Source organism: Pseudopipra pipra, chromosome 12, assembly GCF_036250125.1.
Source record: "Pseudopipra pipra isolate bDixPip1 chromosome 12, bDixPip1.hap1, whole genome shotgun sequence".
NCBI lineage: Eukaryota > Metazoa > Chordata > Aves > Passeriformes > Pipridae > Pseudopipra > Pseudopipra pipra.
Window position 1 is genome coordinate 21086430 of NC_087560.1, and position 23310 is coordinate 21109739.

The 23310-nt window shown below is 59.6% G+C and overlaps 1 protein-coding gene across 3 annotated transcripts in view; it reads right to left on the reverse strand.

Moving 5' to 3' along the window:
• The window catches only part of RASGRF1 (Ras protein specific guanine nucleotide releasing factor 1), a 32468-nt gene extending 17764 nt beyond the window's left edge, over window positions 1-14704 (reverse strand). For all 3 annotated transcript variants that reach the window (XM_064669359.1, XM_064669357.1, XM_064669356.1), the window contains exons 1-4: window positions 14105-14704; window positions 5367-5473; window positions 4362-4509; window positions 500-592 (exon numbers count right to left, since the gene is read on the reverse strand). In XM_064669359.1, the coding sequence (XP_064525429.1) occupies window positions 500-592; window positions 4362-4509; window positions 5367-5473; window positions 14105-14380 (624 nt within the window). In that variant the 5' untranslated portion in view covers window positions 14381-14704. The remainder of the gene's footprint in view (window positions 1-499; window positions 593-4361; window positions 4510-5366; window positions 5474-14104) is intronic.
• Window positions 14705-23310: the final 8606 nt, after the last annotated feature.

The window sequence follows — 23310 nt, forward strand, 5'->3', positions numbered from 1 at the left end:
GTCTGGGCACCCAAACATGCAGAGATGCACCCAGAAAACTTTCTGACCCTTTCTCATGTAACTGGGCACCCACAGTATGTCCTGCCCTGTGCCCAGTACCCCAGGCCCCATGTGCAGCAACTGCCTCTGGCCCTCGCACGGGGTTTGACCCCTCATCCCCTGCATGGGACAGCAGGTGCCTGGGTCAGTCCATCGCTCCCTGTGGGAATGCTGCTGGGGTGGTGGCTTTGCCTTTGCCAAAATAAAAGCTGTGACCACGGCCACGGGAGGGGGAGATGTCAGAGGCAGTGCAGGAGCCAGCACAAGAGGAAACGCCTCATGCATCCAGAGAACACCGGGAGTGCCCCACCAACAGATGGGCTCCCAGCTGGGAAGAACATTTTCCTCCAAAAAACCCTGCTGGCAGAGGCACCTGCTCAGACACCTCTGCCAGCCCCCCATGGAGCACGTTTGCTGTGCCTGCTGGGACCCTCCGAGCGCAGCCCTCACCACCACCCACCTTCTTGATCTTCTTGATGTCACTGTCATCGTCGCTGGGCGCGCTGCTCTGGCTGGCCTGGATGCGCTCGTGGTCCTTGAGCAGGGAGGCGATCTGTGGGCACAGGGTGAGCGCCCGCCCGGCACGGCCCGCGGGCCCAGGGCAGCCCGGGCTGCCACCGTGCTGGGGGCAGCACGAGCCTCTGCCTTGGTGACAGACACAGGGACCCATCGTGCTGGTTCTGCCTTAATGGGAATCCCAAACTCACAGGATCACGGAATCACAGAATCCTTTAGGATGGAAAAGCCCTCTGAGACCATAGAGTCCAACCCTTCCCCAGCACTGCCAAGGCCACCACTAACCCACGTCCCCAAGTGCCACATCCACACAGTTTTTAAATCCCTCCAGGGATGGGGACTCGATTGAAGTGGATGAAGCAGATGAAGAAACCTGGCAGAGCTCTCAGGGCACCACTGACTCCTCAGCACCCCCAGCACCCCAAACACACCACTGGGACTGGGACCTGGAAGTCCTGCCCGCTGCCCAACCCAAACCCCATCCCTGTTTCCTGAAAACGGCAGAAGAGCCCCCAGCATTTGCACCCCAAGCCGTGCAGGCGGAGCAGCCCCCCGGCCGCGCTCCCGCACTCGTGGGATCGGAGCCACCAGCTCCCAGCTTTGCTTTCACTGCTTCTCCCTGTGCTTTCTCTCCCTCCTCTGCTCGTCGCGTGTCCCGGCCCCCACGGCCAAAACCGCTTGGAAAGTGACAGGGAGAGGCAGGAAAGCAGCACATGTGCCATCCAGAACGTGGGAAATTGGGAAAGTGTGATCTGAATTTTGATTTTATAGAAAAGAAGTAAGAAAACAACTTGGAAAGATGACTTTCCTGGGGAGAAAAAGTCCCATTTTGGAGAGAAAGGAGGAACAAAGGTGGGTTTTGCTGTCTGGACTGCTTGGAAAAAGCAGGAACATGCTGGAGGTGGTGGCCGTGGGCTCACGGTCACTGATCCAGCTCCTACACACCTCCATCCATTTCACCCCATTTCATTATATGGGATCAGATTTTAGAGGAGATTTTAGAGCTTTTTCCTCTCTGTGTGCTCTCCCAAGGAACCCTGAGTCCCCAAGACCCCCTGTACACCCCCTGCACTGAAGGGTTTGTGGGCACCAAAGCCATTCCCATGGGATAGAAGGACCCACGGAAGGGGTTTGCCAGTGCCAGTTTTATTTTGGTTTGTTTGTTGGGTTTTTTTTAATTGAGTGAGCAAAATTTGCACATTAAAGTAGAAGCTGATGATTTGATCCCTGCTTCAAAGCGTGGGAAAGAGTGAAAATGCCCAAACCAAGCAAGGTGAAACCAATGTGAGCCCAGGGACAGGACACTGCAGCTCTGCCAGCAGCTCTGGGCCGACCCTCAGCTAATTCCAGGGTTCACATTTCCCACCTCCCCGGGCCCAGGCTCGTGGGGATGCTCATTCCGCTGCCTCTGCCCCTCAGGGGAGCAGGGTCACCCCAAGTGGGAGGCTGGAGCAGACCTGGGGAGCTCCTGGCCAGCACAGGACTGGGGTCCCAGGAGAAACCCCACCAAGAGAGTCCCGGAGAGCACAAATTCAGCACTCCTGGGAAAGGCTTGTAGCTCCCCAGCCCCACAAGACTAAAAGAACCTTCAGTGCACCCCAACACAGGGTCATGGATTGCTACTGACCCTCACTTTTTAACCCAAAATATCCAAATGTAAGGAAAAGCCCATCACAAGGACAGGACAACCCCCCCTCTGCCCTCACTGCCTCTCCAGATTCCTCCTCTGGGGCAATTCTGAGGTTCTGACTGATTTGGGGTTGAGGTCTCAGTCGTGTTGACCCACTTACAGCTGCCTCCACCCCGACACCACTGCCCACCCCCCTGCCAGGCACGGGGAGGGGGCTGGTGGCAAGGCTGGCTCCGGGGTGCCCCACTGCCCACCCACCCCTGCTCCACGGGCACCAGCACCCCCCCACAGCCAAGGGAGAGGGTTCTGGGGGGGCAGGCAGCACAGGGATTGTAGCAGTAAATCTGATGAGAAACTTGTTTAAACATGTCTTAAAATGGCTTTTGGTGGTCTCTTTGCAAACACATGCTTCTTCTTCCCAACACCCCCCAGGCCAAGTGTTATCCCTGCAGGAATGTCCTGAGGAGACATCCCGAGGTGTTCTCATTGGCCCCTTTAACCCCTTCCTAGTGGTTGTTAACCCTTCCTGCACCCTGTGATTGGTTACTCTGTGATTCCTCCCAACCCTATAAATGTAACCCCCCAGCAATAAACTCTCTCCTGCCTCCTCTCTGCCCTGTGTGCTGTCTCTGTGCCTGCCATGGGACCACGGGGGTGGAGAGAGGGGAGAGCACCTCTCCCCTCCAGGCTCAGGGCCTGAAGAAACCCCTGGTGCTGGAGTTCCCTTTCCCCATCCTTCAAGCCGTCGGAAATGGTTCCTCAGATGGAAATGGAACTAGAACTGGGCCGCCCCACGCCATGGGGGGAAAGGGATCCAGAAGGGATGGCCAGGGAGCAGGGGGATACCCCCAGCACTGAGCATCCCTCTGCCACCGAGCATCACCCACAGCACCAGGCATCCCCCACACCACAGAGCATCCCCCATGGCACGGAGCATCCCCCATGGCACTCAGCATCCCCCTCCATGCTGAATGTCCCCCCCACTGCCAGGCATCTCCCCCCACAGAGCCTCCTCCTCCCCCGTGCCTCAGAGACACAGAGTCCCTCGGCACCCTCTGCTGAGTCATCTGTGCACCTTGTTGCTGTCTGCTGTACCTGGCCTCGTGTCACCCTTCCCACCCCGACACCATGAAGGAACTGCTGCTGGAGCTCCCGGGACATGCTGAGGGCAGTGGCTCCAGGGGCTGATCCCATGGGATTGCTCAGAGCAGTGTCTGTGTGTTCAGAGCACCGTGCACAGCAACCCCGGGGTACTGGGGAGAACGAGTCCCCCCCTCTGCCCCCTCAGGTGAGACCCCACCTGCAGAGCTGTCTCCAGCTCTGGAGTCCAACAGCAGAAGGATTTGGAGCTGCTGGAGAGAGTCCAGAGGAGGCCACGGAGATGCTCCAAGGGCTGGAGCCCCTCTGCTCTGGAGCCAGGCTGGGAGAGCTGGGGGGGTTCACCTGGAGAAGAGAAGGCTCCAGGGAGACCTGACAGCTCCTTCCAGGGCCTAAAGGGGCTCCAGGAGAGCTGGAGAGGGACTTGGGACAACGGATGGAGAGACAGGACAAGGGAATGGCTTCCCACTGCCAGAGGGCAGGGATAGATGGATATTGGGAAGGAATTTTTGGCTGTGAGGGTGGTGAGGCCCTGGCACAGGTTGCCCAGAGAAGCTGTGGCTGCCCCTGGATCCCTGGAAGTGTCCAAGGCCAGGCTGGAAGGGGCTTGGAGCAACCTGGGCTAGTGGGAGGTGTCCCTGCCCATGGCAGGGGGTGGAACAAGATGAGGTTTAAGGTCCCTTCCAGCCCAAACCATTCTGTGATTCTATGATATAGTGGCTGTTTTCCCCTCTCACAGGAGTCAAGGAGCAGCTCCCCAGCCCACTCCCCAGTGCTCCTTGCTGGAGTGAATCCTTCCCTTCCACAGCAGCTGTCCTGGCTCCAGGGAGCCCCCCGAGCCCCCCATTCACACCGTGCTGGCACAGCACACCACAGCCACTTGCTGCACCACTGCTGCAAGGAAACCCCCCAAGGGAGACAATGCCCTTGCTCCTCTTTGCAGTGAAGGGTCACCAAACAAGCAGAACCACACCAGCCACGACACCCCAGTGCCTGCCCACGCAGGGACATCGCCCGCCCGCCCTCGGGCCACGCCGGGAGCGTCGGCGCATCCACGGGGCCACCCCGGGTGCTTCACCTCGGCCTTGAGGCGCTCGATCTCGATCTCCCCGTCCTCGATCTGCTGCCGGAGTTGCTTGGCAACGGTCTTCTCTGTCTCCACGATCTGCAGGAGATGGAGGTACTTCTGCATCAGCGCCTCGTGCTCCGTCGCCAGGTTCCTGTAGCTGCAGCAGACACGGCCGTGAGCGCCTTGGCCCCGCGGACCCACAGCCACCCACGGCCCCGGGACGGGACCCCGACATCGGGGGCTGCACTTTGGCAAGGGGTCCTCCTTCCCAGCTGCCCACGGGCTGCTCTGGCCCCTTTGGATCAGGGAACCGCAAAGGGAAGAAACTAGGAGGCGGTTCCTGCAGCTGGGAATGCTGCTGCTCAGAAAGGACCGGTCTGGGGAGCACACGGTTCCCCACGAGGGGCAAACAGGCAGGTCAACACAGAGCTCAGTGAAATTGTACGAGACAAGAGAAACCCCAAACACCCATGGCCGAGCCTCTGTCACCCACCACATCCCAAGAGAGAAGGACACGTGTGGCACAAGCTCCTACAGAGTCCTGGTCTCATCAGGGGCTGCAAAGGATGGTGTTTCTCCCATTCCATGCTCACAGCTCCCACCTGATCCCACAGCTCGCTGCCAGCCCAGCACCCTCCTTCCCTGGAGAGGCACCAGCACTGTGCTGGCTCCTGACCCCTCTCCAGGACAGGTGGGCTGGGCCAGTGCTCCCACAGCACACAGACAGGAGCCTGAACAAACCCCCTCCCGGCCAGTTTGCTATTCTGGGTGAATCCCTCACAGATGGGCCTGGAACCAGGCTGGGACAGGGAGCACCAGTGGCATGGGACTGGGGTGGGGGGACAGCTGAACACAGCCCCCTGCTCTACATGAGGGTCCTCGACACAGGGCTGGGGGACAAAAGTGTTCTGCTGTGCCCACCAGCAGTGCCCAGCTCAGTGGCATCCTGCCCACAGCCCCCTGGGCACAGCTCCCCCCAGTCCCCCGTCCCCCCGGGCGGGCACAGGGACATACCTGGCGTGAGCTATGGCTGCCACCCACTCGTCACAGTCCTTGGCATCCTCGGTCCTCAGCTCCAGGGTCTTCTGGTTCTCGTGGTTGAAGTTAACAGTGAAGTAGTGCTGGGGGGGCAGGCACAGGGTACAGTTACACCACACACAGGGCCAGCAGAAAGCGCTTCCTGACCTGCCACAGGTTGGTCCATTTAAAAAACACATTTGGAAACACCAGGAGCACAGCCAAGACCTGCTGCCCCCAGCACAGCCATGTCCCCACTGAGGAAAGGGCTGGGAAACGCTCCAAGGGCAAATCCCACGGGGCAAAGATCCAGCTTCACGGAAACCTAAACCCACCCAACCCACCCAAGTGCAGGGGGCTGCAGTCCGGAGCCTGCAGCAGCCACCCTGGGGACACTCACCTGGGGAATGGGGCAGAGCAGCAAGGATGCTGAGCTGGACCTGCATCCCTGCCTGCATCCACAGATTAACCCTTGGACTCAATGATCTTAGAGGGCTTTTCCAACCTTAGTGATTCTATAATCCTATGATCCCTGCCTGCATCCATAGGTCAATGGTTGGACTTTATGATCTTAGAGGCCTCTTCCAGCCCTGATCATTCCATGATTCCTGCCTGCATCCATATGTTAACGGTTGGACTTGACAGCCTTAGAGGCCTTTTCCAACCTTTTTCTTAATGATTCCATGATTCTATAACGCTTGCCTGCATCCCTGCCTGCATTTATAGGTTGATGGTTCAGTGTTCTTGGAGGTCTTTTCCAACCTTAATGATTCCTTGATCCCATGATCCCTGCCTGCGTCCCTGCCCGGGAGCTGCTGGGAGCAGAGCCCGGGTCCCTCGTGTCACGCCCGGCCCGGGGGCTCAGGGGGGGAGTGGCCACGGCACGGGGCTATTTTTAGCCTCCCTTGACATTTGCAGTGTTTGTGCTAATTGTGTGCGGTGCCGCCGCCGGGTTTGTGCTGCTCCTCTGCTTCCCTGCAGTCTCCAAGGAAACAGGTACCACGCTGCAGTGCCGGATACTGCCCGGAATAACTGGGCTAAACCAAACCCTCTGGAACGAGCTCATCCTGACATCATCTGCTCCTCTGTTGGGTTTAATGAAGGACCTGAATTCACAGCTATCTTGGAAAAAACCACCCAGCCCAAGGTGCAGCAGCCTGGCATCCCCCCTGCCCCCAGGGCGTGGGCAGCCGCAGACCCTCATGCGCCATGAAGACACTGAGGTGTGCCACAACGCTCTTCCCTCCCCATCCCTGAGCAGTGCTGGGCAGAAGGGCCTCCAGATGGGCACAGGAGGCTCTGGGTGAGCCTGGGATGCTGGGGAGAGCCGGGGCACAGCCAGGCACTGCTCCCGGGCAGTGCCAGCACGGGCAGCACAGACAGACCCAGCACCCCCAGCACTGCGCCCACCCAGGGCTCATGTCTCAGGATAACAGCCTGAGAAGCACCCTCGGAGCTCACCCAGCCCCCTGGGTCCTGCAGAGGAGGAGAGGGCAGCTGGGACCCTGTGCTGCCCAGGGGCACAGCAGAGCCCTCCTTCAGACACAGCTTTCGCCTCTGGGGGGCAACTGGTTGTTGCAGGGACCCATTGAAGATGCGGCTCCTTCACTTCTGCCCAGGATCCTTTAGGTGCAAGATCTCTTATTGCTGATTCTGTGGGCAAGCTTTCTCCTTATGGAGCCATTCCCATGGTAAAACACCATCATCCATCACCCACTCCTTCCCCAACCCACTGTGCCCAGGCTGCCCAGAGCTCTGTGTCTGCCTGTGGGACACCCCCAGAGCTGCAGCAGCTCCCCAGCCCTTTGCTTTTCACCCCTTTTCCTCTCCCTCCCACCCCTAAAGACTTTTACTGACAACTGCTGGAAAATTAACCAGAATCTGCAGTCTCTGCACAGTGTGATTCCATGCCTGCCTTTACACCCATCTCACATCCCTGCACTTGTAACTACATCGAGAAGAGCTCATCAGGTTGGCAAGGCTGGAAATGCCCCACTTAAACAACAAGGTGTGGGCGAGCCCTTTCTCCACCCCAATGCCCCTGGCAGCTCCTGGTGCTGCAGGGACAAACCACCCCAACACCACAGTGTGCACATTCCCCACACCTGATCCACCAACACCAACAGCTGGTGCTCAGCCAGGTCCCCACAGGACCAGCAACACAGGGAGTCCCCAAAACGTCTCTGCCTGGCTAGAGGGGATGGGATGGCAAGCCCTGGGCTGCCCTTCCCAGGTGCTGCATGTGGATGATGCAGCATCCATGTGAGCTCCTGGGGTCCCGTGGGGATGACACAGCACCTGTTTGTGCTCCCGTGGGCGAGTGCACCCACTCAGAGCCCTGCACCCACAAGCAGGACTCACCTGCTCGCCAGGTTAGAGCAGCCCAACCTTCCCCAGGGCCTGGGAGAGCATCAGACTGGGGGCTTGTCAGAGGTTAAAAGAAGGGGTGCAGAGCCCAGGGCAGGGATCAGGACAGGGAGAGGAGCAGGGATGTGGAGAGGGACCCTGCACAGGTGCCCACCCTGCCCCACTGCCCTCTTTGCCCACACCAGCACCCAAAGGTTTGGTCAGATAGTTCCTGGTTCATCCAATTTAAACCCGAAAACTCAGGAAGGTTTTTCCAATGGCAGTTTCAGTGCTGTTGGCAGCAGAGCTGGATGATGAGGGGTAAAGGCCTCCCACCCCCACGGGGCTGCAGCCAGGACCCCTCAGTCCCCACCTCTGCTCCGCCAGAGATCCAAAGCTGGCTCCCTCCAGCACACACTCCTCGTGCTGCTCCCGTTTATCCCCACACAATTACCAGGAAGTGCAGCGTGGTGGGAAGGAGGAAGTTATTTTATATTTGAATAATAAAACTCCCACCACCTTTTATCTACGCCCAAACGACGATCCCTCTCTGCCATCACAGTGACACATCACGCCCGACAGCCCGGGAGCGCTTCCTGCCGCGCTCGGGGGCACACACTGAGGACCAGGACCAGCCCCACGGGCAGGACCAGCACAGGACCAGCTCTGCAGACAGGACCAGCACAGGACCAGCCCCACGGACAGGACCAGACCCACATATGGGACCAGCACAGGACCAGCCACTCACAGCAGCACGCAGAGCTCTGGGAGCATCAGGATGAGCCCGTGGCTTCAGCATGGCCCCAGCACAGTGTCCCTGGGGCAGTTTGTGCTGCTCAGGGCAGGGCATGAGTTACCCACAGCATCCCTTTGCTTCTCCTCACACCCACTTTTTGCTCATTTCAGACCTCACCAACTCACAGCCCTGGGGACGAACCCCCCTCACCCCAGCCCTCTCCCTCTGCTCCTGCTAAAATAAGCAGATGTGATTCCTTGAGGAAATCCCTCATTACAGGGTGTTTTCCAGCCTCCCCTGTTTCCGTGGTGCATTCTGAGCCCCCACTGTGGGAGGCACATTGCTCTGGACCCGGGAGCTGTGGGATGCACAGCACTGCAGGATGCCCAGATACCCAAACCCCAAGGATTTCCTTCAAGAAGCCCCAGGAGACCCGGCAATTCTGCCCAAAATAATGATACAGAAACATTCCAGGTCACCAAAAGAAATGTTAAAGCACTCCAGGGGCACTCACAGCCCCAGGACCCCCCCAGGCAACCATCACCAGCTCCCCCGGGCCACCCCCAGCCCTGGGCCCTCCCTGCTCCGGGGGGGGTTATTACCAAGGCCCCTGATGTGCAGAAAGACTCAGAAATAAATCCTAATAATCTTTAAAATGATGCATTATTTCCAAAACAGAAAACCAACCTATTCCCAGAATTCTTTTAAATTTGGAGCGGGGCATTCTTCTGCCTGAACGACTTGCCAGGCCCCCCAGGATGTTATTCCCAGGAGTTGCTCTCCTTGCATCCCCACATTGGTGACTGCACATGTGATAGTGGGGGGACCACAAGGGAACCCCCCCAGCAACACCACTGTCACCTTTTACTTGTTTTATTGTGCCATCACAGGATTCTTTCCATCCCACAGGAATGCCCCCCATCATCCCTCTGGAACCGCCCACCCTCCATCCTCCCGGAGTGGGTAGATCCTGTTTGTGAAGCTGATGGTTATTCCAGCTGACACAAAGGGCAAAAGGAGGAGAATTTTCCTGCTCTGGATGGATGAGTCTAAAAATCCACAGCCAGCTATGGCAGCTCTTAACATCCCTGACCTACATACCATGTGCTTTGGGAAAACAGGACTTTGGAGTCGGATGCTCCAGCAGCTCATTTCCGTGCTGACAGTAAGAAAAAATATCCCAGAGGCTGCAATTTCCCTCCTTTGCTTCGGGATGGGCTGTCAGGATGCTCGTAAATGGGTGCTAGAGGCAAGCATCACCTATGTGGAGCAGGCTCTGGAGTCACGGGCAGAAATATTTGTAGAAAAATTCAAATAAATCAATTTTTCCCTGATTTTAACCAGTGATCTGGCAGGCAGGCACACAGGAAACACACAGAACCAACACCATGAGCACACCCCCCCACACTCAAAAATCCCCACATGGCATTGCTCGCTACAGTAATTAATTAAAAAAACAACGTTCCCCCAAAGCTGCTGAATAGTTCAGGTTTAGTTCCACAAATTATGATTTATAGTCCCAAAAAAATCAGATTGCATGGCATTACGTTCAGGTAGAAAAATTCCCCCTGCCCCAGGTGGCTGATGCTCCTTTTTGGGGGTAGCCAGGTGAACCCCCACTCAGGGCTGGGCCTGGCTGGATGCCCTGGAGAGCTGTCTGAGCATTCCCACTGCCAGGAACGGCTCCATCAGCAGGGCCTGGGGCTGGGCTCTGGGAGAGCTGGAGCTGCTGGGCTGGCAGGGGATACTGCAGATCCCCAAGGCACCCAAATTTCCCTGTCTCCACTCCCCTCCAGCACTCCCAGTTCTTGGGGATGGGGGCCATGGGACAGGGTGCCCTCGATGCTCTGTGTGCTGCTGGGGCTGGGAAGAGCCATGGCTTTCCCATGCCCTCCTTGGCTCTACAGGAAAATGAGTAGGACTGGGTTTGGACACACTGCCAGGAGATGGGAGACAACTCTTTCCAGGATGTGTCAGTGGGAATTGTGTCCACAAGCCTTTTGCCATCCCGTGGGAACCACAGCCACACCACCCACCCCTTGCACGCTCACCTCAGCTTTGCATTGTGATGCAAAACACCTCCTGAGTCCTGCCTACCCTGACAGCAGACATAACCATGGCCCCTTCCCTGGACAGCACTCTGGAGAGGGGCAGGAAATGGCCATCCATGGGCCCTGTGTGCTCGGGAGCAGCCCTGGCCTGGGGGAACACAGCTCAGCACCCCAGAGCACAGAGCCTCGAGCCAAGGGGGCCACTGTCTGACTCAGCACCACACTGGCTGAGGGCTCCTGGTTAGGAACAATGAACAGCACTGGGATACAGGTCTGGATACTGGCACAGCTGCCCAGGACAGTGGTGGAGTTCTCATCCCAGGAAGTCTTCAAAAGCCGTGGAGATGTGGCACTTGGGGACCTGGTTAGTGGTGGCCTTGGCGGTGCTTGGGGAACAGTTGGACTCAATAATCTCAGAGGGCTTTTCCAACCTTAGTGATTCTGTGACTCTAAATCCAGTTCCAGGCTGGATCCACGGAGCAAACCCAGCTGTGATTCCAGCTGCCCAACTGACACACGATGGAGAGTCCTCACCCGATGCTGGGGCCTTCCCGGTCCTCGAGGTTGGGGTCAGATTAACTCTGGACCTCACACCTGCTCAGCTCTTCCTCCAGGATCTCACCTTGGCTGTGCCCCCTCCCTCCCGGGACACCCTCATCCTGCCCACCCCCAGCACGTGGACGTGGCCACGTGAAAGCTCACCCCGGCATCGTCACCCTCGGGGGCCGGGACAGCAGGGCTGGGGTGGCACGGCCCAGACACCACAGCAGGGTAAAAGGGGGGTCACCCTCCCGCTCAGCCCAGCACCACTGGCATCACCACCCCAAGCAGCCGGATCCCAGACGCCCGCGCCAAGGGGCCACGCTGGCCCATCCCACAGACCCTTCCCTGGCCACAGCCTGGCCTCACCCAGCAATAACATATCTTCCACGTCCAACTGGTTGGAAGGAAAATTCAGTTCTGGAAAAATGAACTGTAGCAAAAGCAGTAAACTAAGTTTCCAGAGGCAGCAAATCCCTCTTTGTTGTTCCAGTTTTCCAAATGTCTTTGCTGCCCTATTCTCACATGTACCCATGCTAAAAGTCACCATGTTCCATGGAAAAAATCCCCCCAAAGCACATTATGTGTGCTTAAAAGCGAGGGTTTGAAAGCCCCACCCCTTAAAATTTCTCCTTTGCAGTGAATTTGGAACCTTTCAGGCTCTACTCCAGCAAGGAAGGAATCCAAACCTGGAGCTCCTCTGCTGCAGGGAACACCGTCCTCAGAGCTCCAGCTGGAACTGCCCGGGTAGATACATACCCTCAAAACACAATTAATGGGGATCACAGGCAATGCTAGAAATTTCCTCAGCACCTTCCCTTCAGGGGATGCTGGGCACAGCTGGGTACCAGGTGAGGTGGAAGGCAGGGCTTTCCCTGGAGAGAGGAACACGGACCCTTCCTGGAGCGCAGCCGGCCCCGCGTACCACCCGCTCCTCCCGCCTGGCCAGGCTGCAGATCTGCACCATCAATATTCACTGCTTATCTCATCCCTGGGCCATTAATTAGCTTGCAGAGCAGTGGGCATCCAGCGCTCCCGCGCTTCCAGTTACATTTGGCCGAAGGAATTACACAGAATTACGAGCCAGGAGCCAAACCACAGCAAATTCACGTGGAGCAGCGGCCGGGGAAATATTTGGCGTGGCAGGAGCTCCCTCTGACAGCAGCCCCTCATTTAGAGCAAGGATCAACCCTGCAAGTGCATTTTGAACTGGAAAGGGGATGTGATATCCTCCCCATAGTGTTCGCATTGTGGAAAATTCCTCCTGCACAAACACGAGGAGTCAAAGCCTTGATTCCGAGCTTGATTTCAACCTGGCCAGGAAGCTCGACTGCAACCTGGCTGGCAAACTTGATGGACGCCAAACCAGGAACCCACAACATCTGTTACTGAAGGGACAGCAGTGACAGCCACAGCAGTGTGACCCCCTGGCAGCCGCAGCCCCGGAGGTGCCACACACCAGGGCTGCTCCAGTGCACGTGCTGGGCTGTGAGGAGCCTCAGCTGGGCAAAGCACAGGGAAACATTCCCGTGCTCCCAGCCAGGAGGGAGGGAGGGAACGTGCCAGGGAGCAGTGGTGCCTGGCTCTCACGGCAGGGCTTTCCAAGTGCCAGGAAGAGCCAGAATTAAGGGGCTGATTTCCTCACAGGCTGACCCGTGCCCCAGGGTGCCCGGTGGGTGCCCGTGGGTCCCCTCCTGCAGTCTGCCAGCAGTGCTCCCACTGCCTCTCCGGAGCCTGCTTAGGCAGGAATTATGCAAGACCTGCAGAGCTGGCCCCAAAACACACGGTGCCTCCCGCACGTGCCCAGCCCGGGCTGGCAGTGCCGTGACCCTCTGGCTGCTGCCAGAGAAAGGCTCCCAGTGCCACCGTGCCATGGGCACCCACGGGGCGCGTGGCCACGCTCCACACACCACGGTCAGGAGATGAATCCAGCTGGCTCCTGTCCACGCTAATGAGACTGGAGGTGTTTTTGGAAGCAATGGCCGGGGATTTGCCCCCCAGGCTGGAAGCCAGCCGTTCTCCCCCCTGTCTGGCTCCATCCCATCCCTCCTAGCCGCTCCAGCGCATCCCAGCTCCAGCAAACACCCCCAGACAAACACGCTGGGGGCTGCCAGCATCCACAACACACTGCTCCAGGACACTTTGCCCACCTGAGAAAGGTGCAGCTGGGGGGGGGGGGGAACCCACCCCGGGGCCCGTTTGGGGCTGTGGTCTCCACGGCTGAGTCCCCAGTAGCCTTGGGGTCGGGGGAGGGATCCAGATCCTCCCAGGGCCTCGCGAAGGCTTTGGTGTTTCCGCGCTGATCACCCGCAGACATCAGCACTGGCAAAGGGCACTGCAGAGCAGCGCCAGCACGGGGGCATGGGGGGCTTGGGGGACCCCACTCCACTTCTCCCCTTGCCCAGGGAAGGGATAGAGGCACAAACTGCTCACGTGGGGAGTAGGAACAGGGGGAAATCTGTCTAAAACCAAGGCCCTGCGCCCCCCCGCGCTGAGCACCGCACACCCTTCGCCAGGCTGCCCACCCCGCGGGGCCGGGGGGGAGCTGTCCCTCAGCCCCCGGCAAACCACGGGGGACACACGAGGAGCAGGAAACAGTGAAGCTGCGTGGCCGAACCGCGACGTGGCTGGAGCCGCCCCCCGGGAGCCCCAGGGTCCCCCCGCCCGCCCGGGCCGCTGCCCCGAACCCCGCCGGGCCGGGGGGGTCACGCCGCGGACTCGCGGGGGCTCTGCAGCGCCAAGAGCGGCCGCCGGGGGGCGCCCTGCGCCGCAGCCCCGCGCTAATTACCGGCAGTTAATTAGCCGAGAGCTGGAGGTGGATGGGAAGGGGTGTGGGGGTGCTCCCGACAGAGCCCGACACCCCCACAACGGACCCACCCGCTGCCCTGGCACTGCAGCCCCCGGGAGCATTCCCCCTCCCCAGCACAGCCCGGCCTCATCCTCACCCCCGCCCCGGTCACGCGTGGGGCAGGTCCCGGGCGACAGAAGCCCCGGGATGCGAGGCCTGGACCACCGCGGGGCATCCCCCCCTTCCCCTCCGCGGGGCCCCCCGTATCGCCCACCTGCTTCTCCAGGGAGTCCTTGGCCGAGAGGGGGGGCTTGGGAGAGGGCGCGCGGTCGCAGACGCAGCCTTCGAGCAGGTAGAGCCCCGAGGGCCGGGAGCTGGAGTCGGTCTCGAAGTAGAAGAGCATGTTCTGGAGCAGCGCGAACCACTTGGTGTGCCATTTCGTGTTGTCGGCGCTCCGCTTGCTCAGGTACCCGCGCCGGGCCCCGTCCTTCTTCGCCAGCAGCCCCAGGTGGGCGACGTGCCCGTCATTGAGCCGCATCCCCTTCTGCATCCTGCCGGCACCGCGCTCACATGGCCCCCGCCGCGGGCGGGGCCGCGCCGAGCCGCCCCCGCCGCCCCCGCAGACCCCGCGGTCCCCGCAGACCCCGCGGCCCCCGCAGCATCAGCGGCCCCCGCTGCCCCCGGGGAGCTGCCGGGCGCTCATCCCGCGGCCCGGCCCCGCTGAGCTCCCCCGGCTGTGCCGGCGAGCGCCGCGTCCCGCACCCGCCGCGCGGAGCCGCGGACGGGCGGGGCGAGTGACGGCGGCGGCACCGGGGACCGTCAGCGCCGAGCGGAGCCGCGCCGAGCCGAGCGGAGCCGCGGCCCTCCTTCCCTGCCTCCTTCCCTGCCTCCTTCCCTGCCTCCTTCCCTGCCTCCCGCGCTGCCGCCGGCTGCGGGGGTGGTCGCGCCGCGTTGCGCTCGCCGGGGCCGCCCCCGGGCCGCGGGATGCCGGGGCCGCCGCCAGCACCGTCAGCACCGCCAGCACCGTCAGCACCGTCAGCACCGCCACCGCTCCGCTCTCACCGCAAGGGAACCCCGGACCGAGAGAGACCCCCGGGCTCGCAGGACCCCGGGCACGCAGGATCCCCAGACCGAGAGGGACGCCCAGACACGTGGGACCCCGGGCCAGCATGGAATCCTATCCACAACCGGAGCCCCGGGCCAAGGGAGAGCCCCCAGGCACAGCCAGAGTCCTGGGCCAAGAGGAACCCCCAGATCAGATGAGACCCCCGGGCACAGCCAGAGCCCCAGGCTAAGAGGGAACCCCAGACTTAGAGCCCTGAGCTAAGAGGGACCCCCAGACACGCAGGACCCCCAGGACAAGAGGGGCCCCTGGGCACATGGGACCCCCCAGGAACAGCCATAGCCCCAGGCCAGGAGGGACCCCAGAGCATGGGGAGCCCTGGGAACATGGGGTCCAGGCCAAAAGAGACCCTTTGGCCAGAAAGGACCTTGGGACGAGTGGCACCACCAAACAGGGCAGACGAACCAGTTTCTCCATTTATTTCCATTTGTCTCATTCTTGATCCCTCTCCTCTATCCTGGCTTGTGTGCTCTGCCAAGCAGGGTAAAACTGGGAAAAATGGGCACTGGCTGCACCTGAAGCCTGTGCAGGGAAGGGAGTGCCCTGGTGCTCCCCGTATCCCGGGCAGGCTCCTGCATCCAGGAGCACTGGGTCAGCCAGAGGCCGCGTGATGGGCACGTGTGAGACCTGTGGTGGCTGCGAGGTGGCACGTGAGCCCTGCGGCAGAGGAGCTGGCCCTGACCCGAGCCCCAAGTGTGACAGAGCCCCCACAGACAGGGAGGGCAGCAGAACAACCTGGTCATTTGCTTTATTTCTGCTGAAAACGCTGGCAGAGCTCCAAGGAACCTAGTGAGGTCATGGGTTGCCATGGGAACGGGAGGGAACGGGCTGGAGTTGGGAAGGGTGCTGGCATTGCCAGGATGGAGCCACTTGGCCTGGGTACTGCTGGGACACGTGCCCATCGCCACCTCGAGGGACACAGCCCAAGGCCTGCTGGGTGCCAGGTCAGTGCCAGAGAGGGGCAGAGCAGGAACAGGGCCACCCGCTGCCCTGGCCCCCCGTGGCCCCTACCCTCCCACTCCTTTCCCCAGCTGTGTGCCCACTGTGTCCAGATGCAGGTGGGTTTCCCACCAGCACAGCCAACTTCCCTCTGTGGCCAGGGCTCTCCCTTTTTCCATTTGTCCAGCCTCATCTGTGAGATCCCACATCCTGTTCCACTGCTGCAGCCTCCAGCTGGGGTGAAGGATGGGTCCCAGCATGGAGCAGAAGGTGCTCTCTGTGCCCAACCTGTCTCGTATGAAACAGTGCAGTGGCACTTTGAAGAAGTCTGCAAAATTCTGGATGAAATAATAGCTGGGAAGCTGGCACTGCCAATAATTCCTGTACTGGATGGAAGCTGCCTGGTGCCCTGGGAGCTGCCAAGCCCTCTGGCCGGCCATGGGGCTGTGCCTGGAGATGCAGTGTGCCAGGGGACGTGGTGTACCAGGGGATGCTGTGTGCCCAGGGACATTCCCAGTGTGCCCACTGCCCAGGGGGTCCCACTGTCCTGAGGACAGCAGCACCCATGGCACCAGGGACAGGTTGTGGTGGGGTTGATGCCAGACACGGCAGCCGGACTTTGCTTTCCAATAGTGTTTGTTCACCTCAGACTCCCTGTGGAAGATGATGAGGGTGATGGAAATATCACTGACAGCTTTCAAGGCTCAAACAAACATGGAAAGTTTGATTCCTGGAACAAAGAGAGGTTTGTTTCCTGTGGGTAGCATTGCATCAGTCGATGGGGAGGTGTTTGCAGGGTGACCTTCCTGCTCCAGCAGCAGAGGGAAGCGATCCTCATGCCCCAAGAGCCAGGAGAGCCAGCCTTGGGACGCTGGCCATGGGACAGGGAGTTTGTCCAGAGTAAAGATTTCCAGCATTTCCGAGTGCTTTAGTTGCTGTGGTTTCTTTGCTCTTCATTTAAGTGTTTAAGTGGTTCCTGTGGGCATCACATTCCTGTCCTGCACACAGCCTGAGCAGATCCACAGGCAGCAGGACCAGGGACTGCACAGCACCTGAGGGCACAGGGCTGCTGGCACAGGACTCTGCTCAGCACAGTGGGGGACTGCAGGGGGCACATCGGCGGGGGGGCTCCAGGACGGGGACAGTCACCAGCAGAGAGCTCTGAACATGCAGTGACAGGGTCTGGGGGACCAGGGCAGAGCACATGCTGAGCCAGCAGGGAGACAGAAAAGGAGTGGGAGGCGTGGCACCCGTGGTGTGTTAGGGGCTCAGGGGGTGTCTGACCCACTGGTGTGGCACAGGACAGGTCTCTCAGTGCTCTCACCCAAAGCACTCTCCCACCTTTGGGGCTAAAACAAAATCTGGTGGTGCAGCTGGGGCAGAGTGGGGAGCACCCACTAAGGGTGGTGGCTGTATTCTCTCTGTGCCACCAGCCCCACCATCACCATGGATGTCCCTTTCCATCCCTTGAGTCCCACCGGAGCTGAGCACACTTGACCCCATTTGTGTGCTGTGCTGGAGGGGCACAGGGATGGATAACTGGGGTCTCCTCACCAGCACGAGGAGCCCACGAGCTCGTTAGGCCAGTTTGTCACTTAGCACCAAAGCCACCGGCAGGGGCCAGGGAGGGGCTGGCTGTGCCCAGCCCCTGGGGCCATGGGCAGCCGTGCTGTGGAAATGGCCTCTTTGTTGACATTTTTTAGCTGGAGAGCTCCAGGACTGTGATCATGCGATGTGAAATTGTTTCAGCAGCCCTTTGAACCGCTAAGCTGTTCCCTGGGAATCTCAGCGCCAGGGATGACAGCGTGGTAATTTATGCCAGCAGCTCTCGCTTGTTCCTGAGCCCATGGAGAGGGCTCTGGCCCCGCTCCTGGCTCCTGGCTGGGGTGCTGGCTTCCTCACCTGAGAGGTGGAGGGGAAGAATTGTGTCCCCACATTACATCAAGCCAAGGCTTGCTGGAGCCCTTCCCCCCTGGCAGGGGTGAGGGGCAGCATGAGGCACAGCAGCATTCCAGGTGTCAGACCTGCCTTCCATGGCATCGGGTGATCCCTGCCTGCTTCAAGGCTGGCACAGTATCCCCAAGCAGCCCTGGCCACGATGGGCAGCTTCTCTTCCCGTGGGGACAGTCACTTCCTGGGGCCACCAGTGCTGTAGGGCTCCAGTGGGTCTGTGCATCCCAGCTGGCCACAGCTGTCCCTGTGCCACCTTGGTCCCCCGGGACAGTGGCACAGCATCTGCCCAGCCCAGCAACAGCACCCGGGCACAGAGAACAGTCGGGGTGAGGCAGAGGGGAGAGGTACCGAGCACCTGTGTCACCCTGAGCCCTTGCAACACCCCAAGCACTGTCCCCAGGGCTGCAGAAGGACACCCAAGGCTCGTGCCTGCCCCACCCTCAGGTTTGCCATGGCCTGACACGAATCATTCCCGTCTCCATGGAGAGCTCCCGGGGAGCACACAGGGCTGTGTCCCGCACAGGGAGCAGGGCTGCCCTGCACACAGCCATGGCTCTGCTGCTGGGCACCGAGCAGGGACAGGACGGGCACTGGGGTCACCGGGGAGCCAGGGTGGGGATGGAGGCTCTGCCACTGCAGGCCCTGTGTCCAGAGCAGCCCCGTGCTGGGCTGCCCGAGCTGCTGCAGGCGCCTCGCCGAGCACACCCACAGCAGGGATTTGGCAACCCACGTTATTTTTAGGCATTGCTGTGTTTTACAAGCCCTTGAAATGCGTTACAGCCGAGAGGGATGTTCTATATCTGTGTGATGCTGCACTCCATGGGCTGGGGTCCCTGCTGTTACACACAGGATTTGCCATCTGATGGACAGAACAGCACTGAATCCCCCCGGACACTGCAGCTGCAGGATTTTAAAGTCATTTCCTGTCCCTACAGGTACAAAGTACCATCAGGCACAACCTTCCCTGCTCCCTGTGTCTGACTGTATCACCTGGCTCCAAGCTGGGCATGCATGCCTGTGCAGAAGCTGCTGGTGGCATGGCTGGATCACCTTGGACAATCCGTCCTGGGGCTGGATGTGCCATGTCCGAGCAGGTAATCCCCAGGGACACTGGGATTAGCCCTGGGGAGCAAAGTCAGCACCAGCACTCCTGAGAGAACAGCCCAGCCAGGTTCTGTCATGTGTCCTTACACACCAAAGTCCATCACTAATTAAAGATTTAATAACCAAATCTCTGGAAGCGATTCATTCCTTATTTTTGTGGGGAAATCCTTTCTCCCTGTCTCTCTACCAGCTGATTTGGAAGACGACAAAATTCCCCCAGTCACAGATGACACTACCAACACACCAGGTGACACAGGAGGCCCTGGGCAGGACAGAGTGTCACTCACTAGACCAGTTATTACCCCATGGCAAAGGTTCTGCAGTCACTCCCAGCATGAGCCACTTACACAGGTGCTGGGATTATCCTCCTCAAGGGCATGGTGGGGACACCCACAGCCACAGCAGGGTCCTCCTGCATCCCTGGACACTGTGCTGCAGCCAGGGCTCCCAGATGGGAACCACATCCCCCTGGAGCTGGTTTGCCAGCTGTTTGCCCAGCAGCTGCCCCAGGAGCAGTCAAACAGGGTCATTTACACCACGGGGCTCTGTGGCAGCATCTGGCTGCACTCAGGGAAGGAGCCAGGCAAGCCCAAGATCACAGAATCACTGAATGGTTTGGGTTGGATGACCTTAAGGACCATCCAGTTCCAATCCCCTGCCAAGGAGTGTTCTGACAGCCAGGGAAGAATCCCAGGGTCAGGCAGCATCACCCACAGGGAGTGGGAAGCCCAGCAGGCTTCAGGAGGTCCTGCTCCCTCCTTGGGAGGGAGTAAATTGGGGTAATTCAGCTTCCCCATCTGGAGCCATCAGCCTGCCCAGCTGGGAGCCCCTTGGCCGCAGGGGCTGGGGGACACAGACCCCAGGCAGGTTTCTGCCCACAGCACCACCCCCAGCACACAGTGCAGCGGCCACAGACAGGACAGTGATGGTGCCCATGTGCCCCCTGCACCCTCATCATCCCGTGGGGGATCATCCCATGCTGGCCCACACTGGCCCTTGCCCCAGACAGCACGTGGCTGCTCCTGTAGCTGCCTGTGCAATGCATCAGCACGTGCTGTGTCTGCTCCTCCCCTCCCAGGATCCATACAGGGATGGGCTCGATGCCACAGTAGCTGCCAGCCCTGGCACCCGTGGCACTGTAGGGGGAAAAGGACCCATGGGGGTACAAGGGCTCATACTGTGCTGAGAAGAGGAATTTGGGCCTGTTTTGAGAACCCACCAGATTCCCAATGTAGCTGCACCAGCGTGACTCACCTCACCTCTCAGGAGGGAGAGAGCCCCAGCTCCCACAGGCAGGACCTTCGCAGTGGCACCCTCCAAGGTGTTGCAGCAGGGATGGAGGTGTCTCCCTGAACCAAGCCCTTCCACTGCTCCCATTTGCTGGAACAGAGACAACCCCAGACACATCTCCATCACTCATTAGCTAGTTTAATTAGATGGGAGGCAGAGACCCTCTCTGCACCCCAGTTCACCTTCCCAGGATGAAAGTGCTGTCCCCACTGCCCTGTACCCACTGAACTCCCTTCCTAACCCACAGCCCCTGGCACTGCCCTTGTTTCCAGCAGGGAAATTTTGCACACTGTAATAGTGCCTCAGAGAGTTTTTTGGGGTTTTTTTGGTTGCTGGACAGAGCTGGTTACTCACGGACACAGGGGACCCTTCTCATTCACCATGTTTTCCACAGGGAGCTTTAGACAGATGCAGCTCCTGACCCTCACAGTGAGGGCACACAGACTTGTCCGAGGTCACACATCCCTCTCAGAGCAAGGAGAGGCCTCAGGTCTCCTCATCCCTGCTGGGTGTTACCTATGGCTGTGTCAGTAGATGGGCATGAACACAGGCAGGGAATGATGACCCCAGAGCTGCCCCAGATCCATGGCAAAAGGGACCAAAACCCTTCCCTGGAGCCCAACAGGGAGAAAGTGCTGAAGTTTGGCAGCCACAGCTGGGTTCTGCATTACAGTGGGATTTGCTGTAACAGATTCCCATCAGTCACAGGAAAGTGATGGATTTATTTTTAAACAGATTAAGCATCTGCTGCTGACAGAGCACATCTCGGACTGGCCGGGCAGTGAGCGGTGCCCATGGGGGAAAGGCAGCAGGAAAACTGCGGGAAGGCAGCGCCCAAGCTTGGCTGGCTCAGAGATATGTTTTAAGATCACTTGAAGCCAAATGTCAGTGTCCTGTCAGGGCTCAGTGACACTGGGACTCCCAGCCCCACAGGCTGCCCGGGCTGGCGCTGCCACGGGTGCAGCTGCCCGGCACCGAGGGATGTTTTCCTGTCCACTACAGAAACAAATAAAACAAAATATTTGCTAATTCAGGGAGATTCTTCTGGATAAGTCAAATTAATCAGCTGTGATTCATTCTTGTGCTCTCCCTGGGACAGAGGCAGGTTGGGGATTAGGGAGGCGACTGGAACACTGCGGCCGCGTGAACCGGCGCTGCCGCAGCCGCCTGGGTCCGGTGGAAGCCACAGGCTGCAGCACTCAGGGCAGCAGAGGATCAGTCACAGGCTCATTCAGGTGTTCTAATGATCCCAGAATTAGTCAGGAAGCACTTAGGAGTTGGTTTGTTTAATTCCCATTCCCAGGGATAGGCCCTCTCCAACGCCTCCCATGCAGCTCGAAGGGAGATGGAGTGTTTTTCCCATGTTACTGCTGGATCCATCGCTCACTAAAAATAAAGCTGACTTTTCTGCAGTGGGTGAAAACCAGTGATAAAAATCCTCATGAATACTTCATCAGGCTGCCTGCTTTCCCATGGATTTTCTGTCACCAGGGGAGCATTTCCAGCAGCCGCTGGTGCCTGGAAACCAGGACTGGGGGGAACCCAAATCAATCACATCTGAAAGAGGGAATTTTCTACTAAATCCTACTGCTCCCAGTGGCATTATCCATGCAGGAGCTCTGGCAGCATCTGGGGGGAGGATTTTACCCGAGGACAGAGAGCAAGGGGTCAGGGACCAGGGCTGGGGCACCCCAGCACATTCCCTTTCCTAGCTGGAGGAGCACATGCAGGAAACACAGGGAAAGGACAAACAGCAAGAGGATGAAAACTCAGCAGGGAAGATCCAGCTCCAAAGGTACAGGAAACTGTTGGAGCTGCAGGGACGCTGGAGGCTTTGCAGACCGCTGGCCAAGAGGGTTTGGAGAGGTCACCCCATTGCAGGGCTCAGCACCTTCTCCCCTCCCCAGAATGCTGTGCTTTGGGGTCCCAACTCAGGGGAGCCACCAGCCTTTGCCCTTCCCCAGCCCCTGTCCCAGTGTTTGCTGGCTCATGGCATCGCTGAGGGCAGCCAGCACACAGGGAAGAGGTTTCCCCCTCAAATAAGGCCTGAAGACTGACATCCTCGTTGTCTCATGTCTGCCTGAGCAGACACTGAATCATCCCACAAGCTGGTATTTAAAATAGCTGAATTCCTCCTTTTAGCAAGAATATTGCTCAGCCCGAAGAGAAGGAGGAGGCTGAAGGGGACCTGCTCACCGCGTCACCGCGCACGGGCAGGCACGGCGGGGGCACCGAAGGCTTTGCAAGAGTCCCCGAGGGTCTGCAGTGCTGCATGACCACACACCCCATGGCTCTGCTGCATGGCTCACACAGAACATCGCCCCCAGCACAGGCAGCTGCCCCCCACCCTCCGTTGTCACCCTCAGGGATGCTCCAGCTCGCAGGAGTCACCAGTGCCGTGCCTTGGCAGAGTGCCGCTGGCAGCTGTGCCGGTGGCAGTGCTGTGCCGGTGGCAGTGCCGTGCCGGTGGCAATGCTGTGCCGGTGGCAGTGCCGTGCCGGTGGCAGTGATGTGCCGCTGGCAGCTGTGCTGGTGGCAGTGCCGTGCCGGTGGCAGTGCTGTGCCGGTGGCAGCTGTGCCAGTGGCAATGCTGTGCCGGTGGCAATGCTGTGCCGGTGGCAGTGGCAGTGCCGTGCTGGTGGCAATGCTGTGCCAGTGGCAGTGCTGTGCCGGTGGCAATGCTGTGCCGGTGGCAGTGCCGTGCCTTGGCAGAGTGCTGGTGGCAGTGCCGTGCCGGTGACAGTGCTGTGCCGGTGGCAATGCTGTGCCGGTGGCAATGCTGTGCCGGTGGCAATGCTGTGCCGGTGGCAGTGCCGAGCCCTGCCGCAGGGACAGGTACAGCTCGTCCTGCCTGACCTAGTTAGAACCAGCAGCAGCGAGATGCGGCTCTGGGAGAGCAGAGCCTGCTCAAATCCAGCAGCCCCAGAGCCATCCCTCCCTCCCTGCCGCTCTCCCGGGGACCCACAGGAGCCCCTGCAGGAGTCCCGGTTCACCTTCATCTGTGCTGCCTGCCTGTGGCAGGAGGATTCCGTGGGTCTGTCCCGAGCCCCTTCCTGTTGTCAGGGATCCCT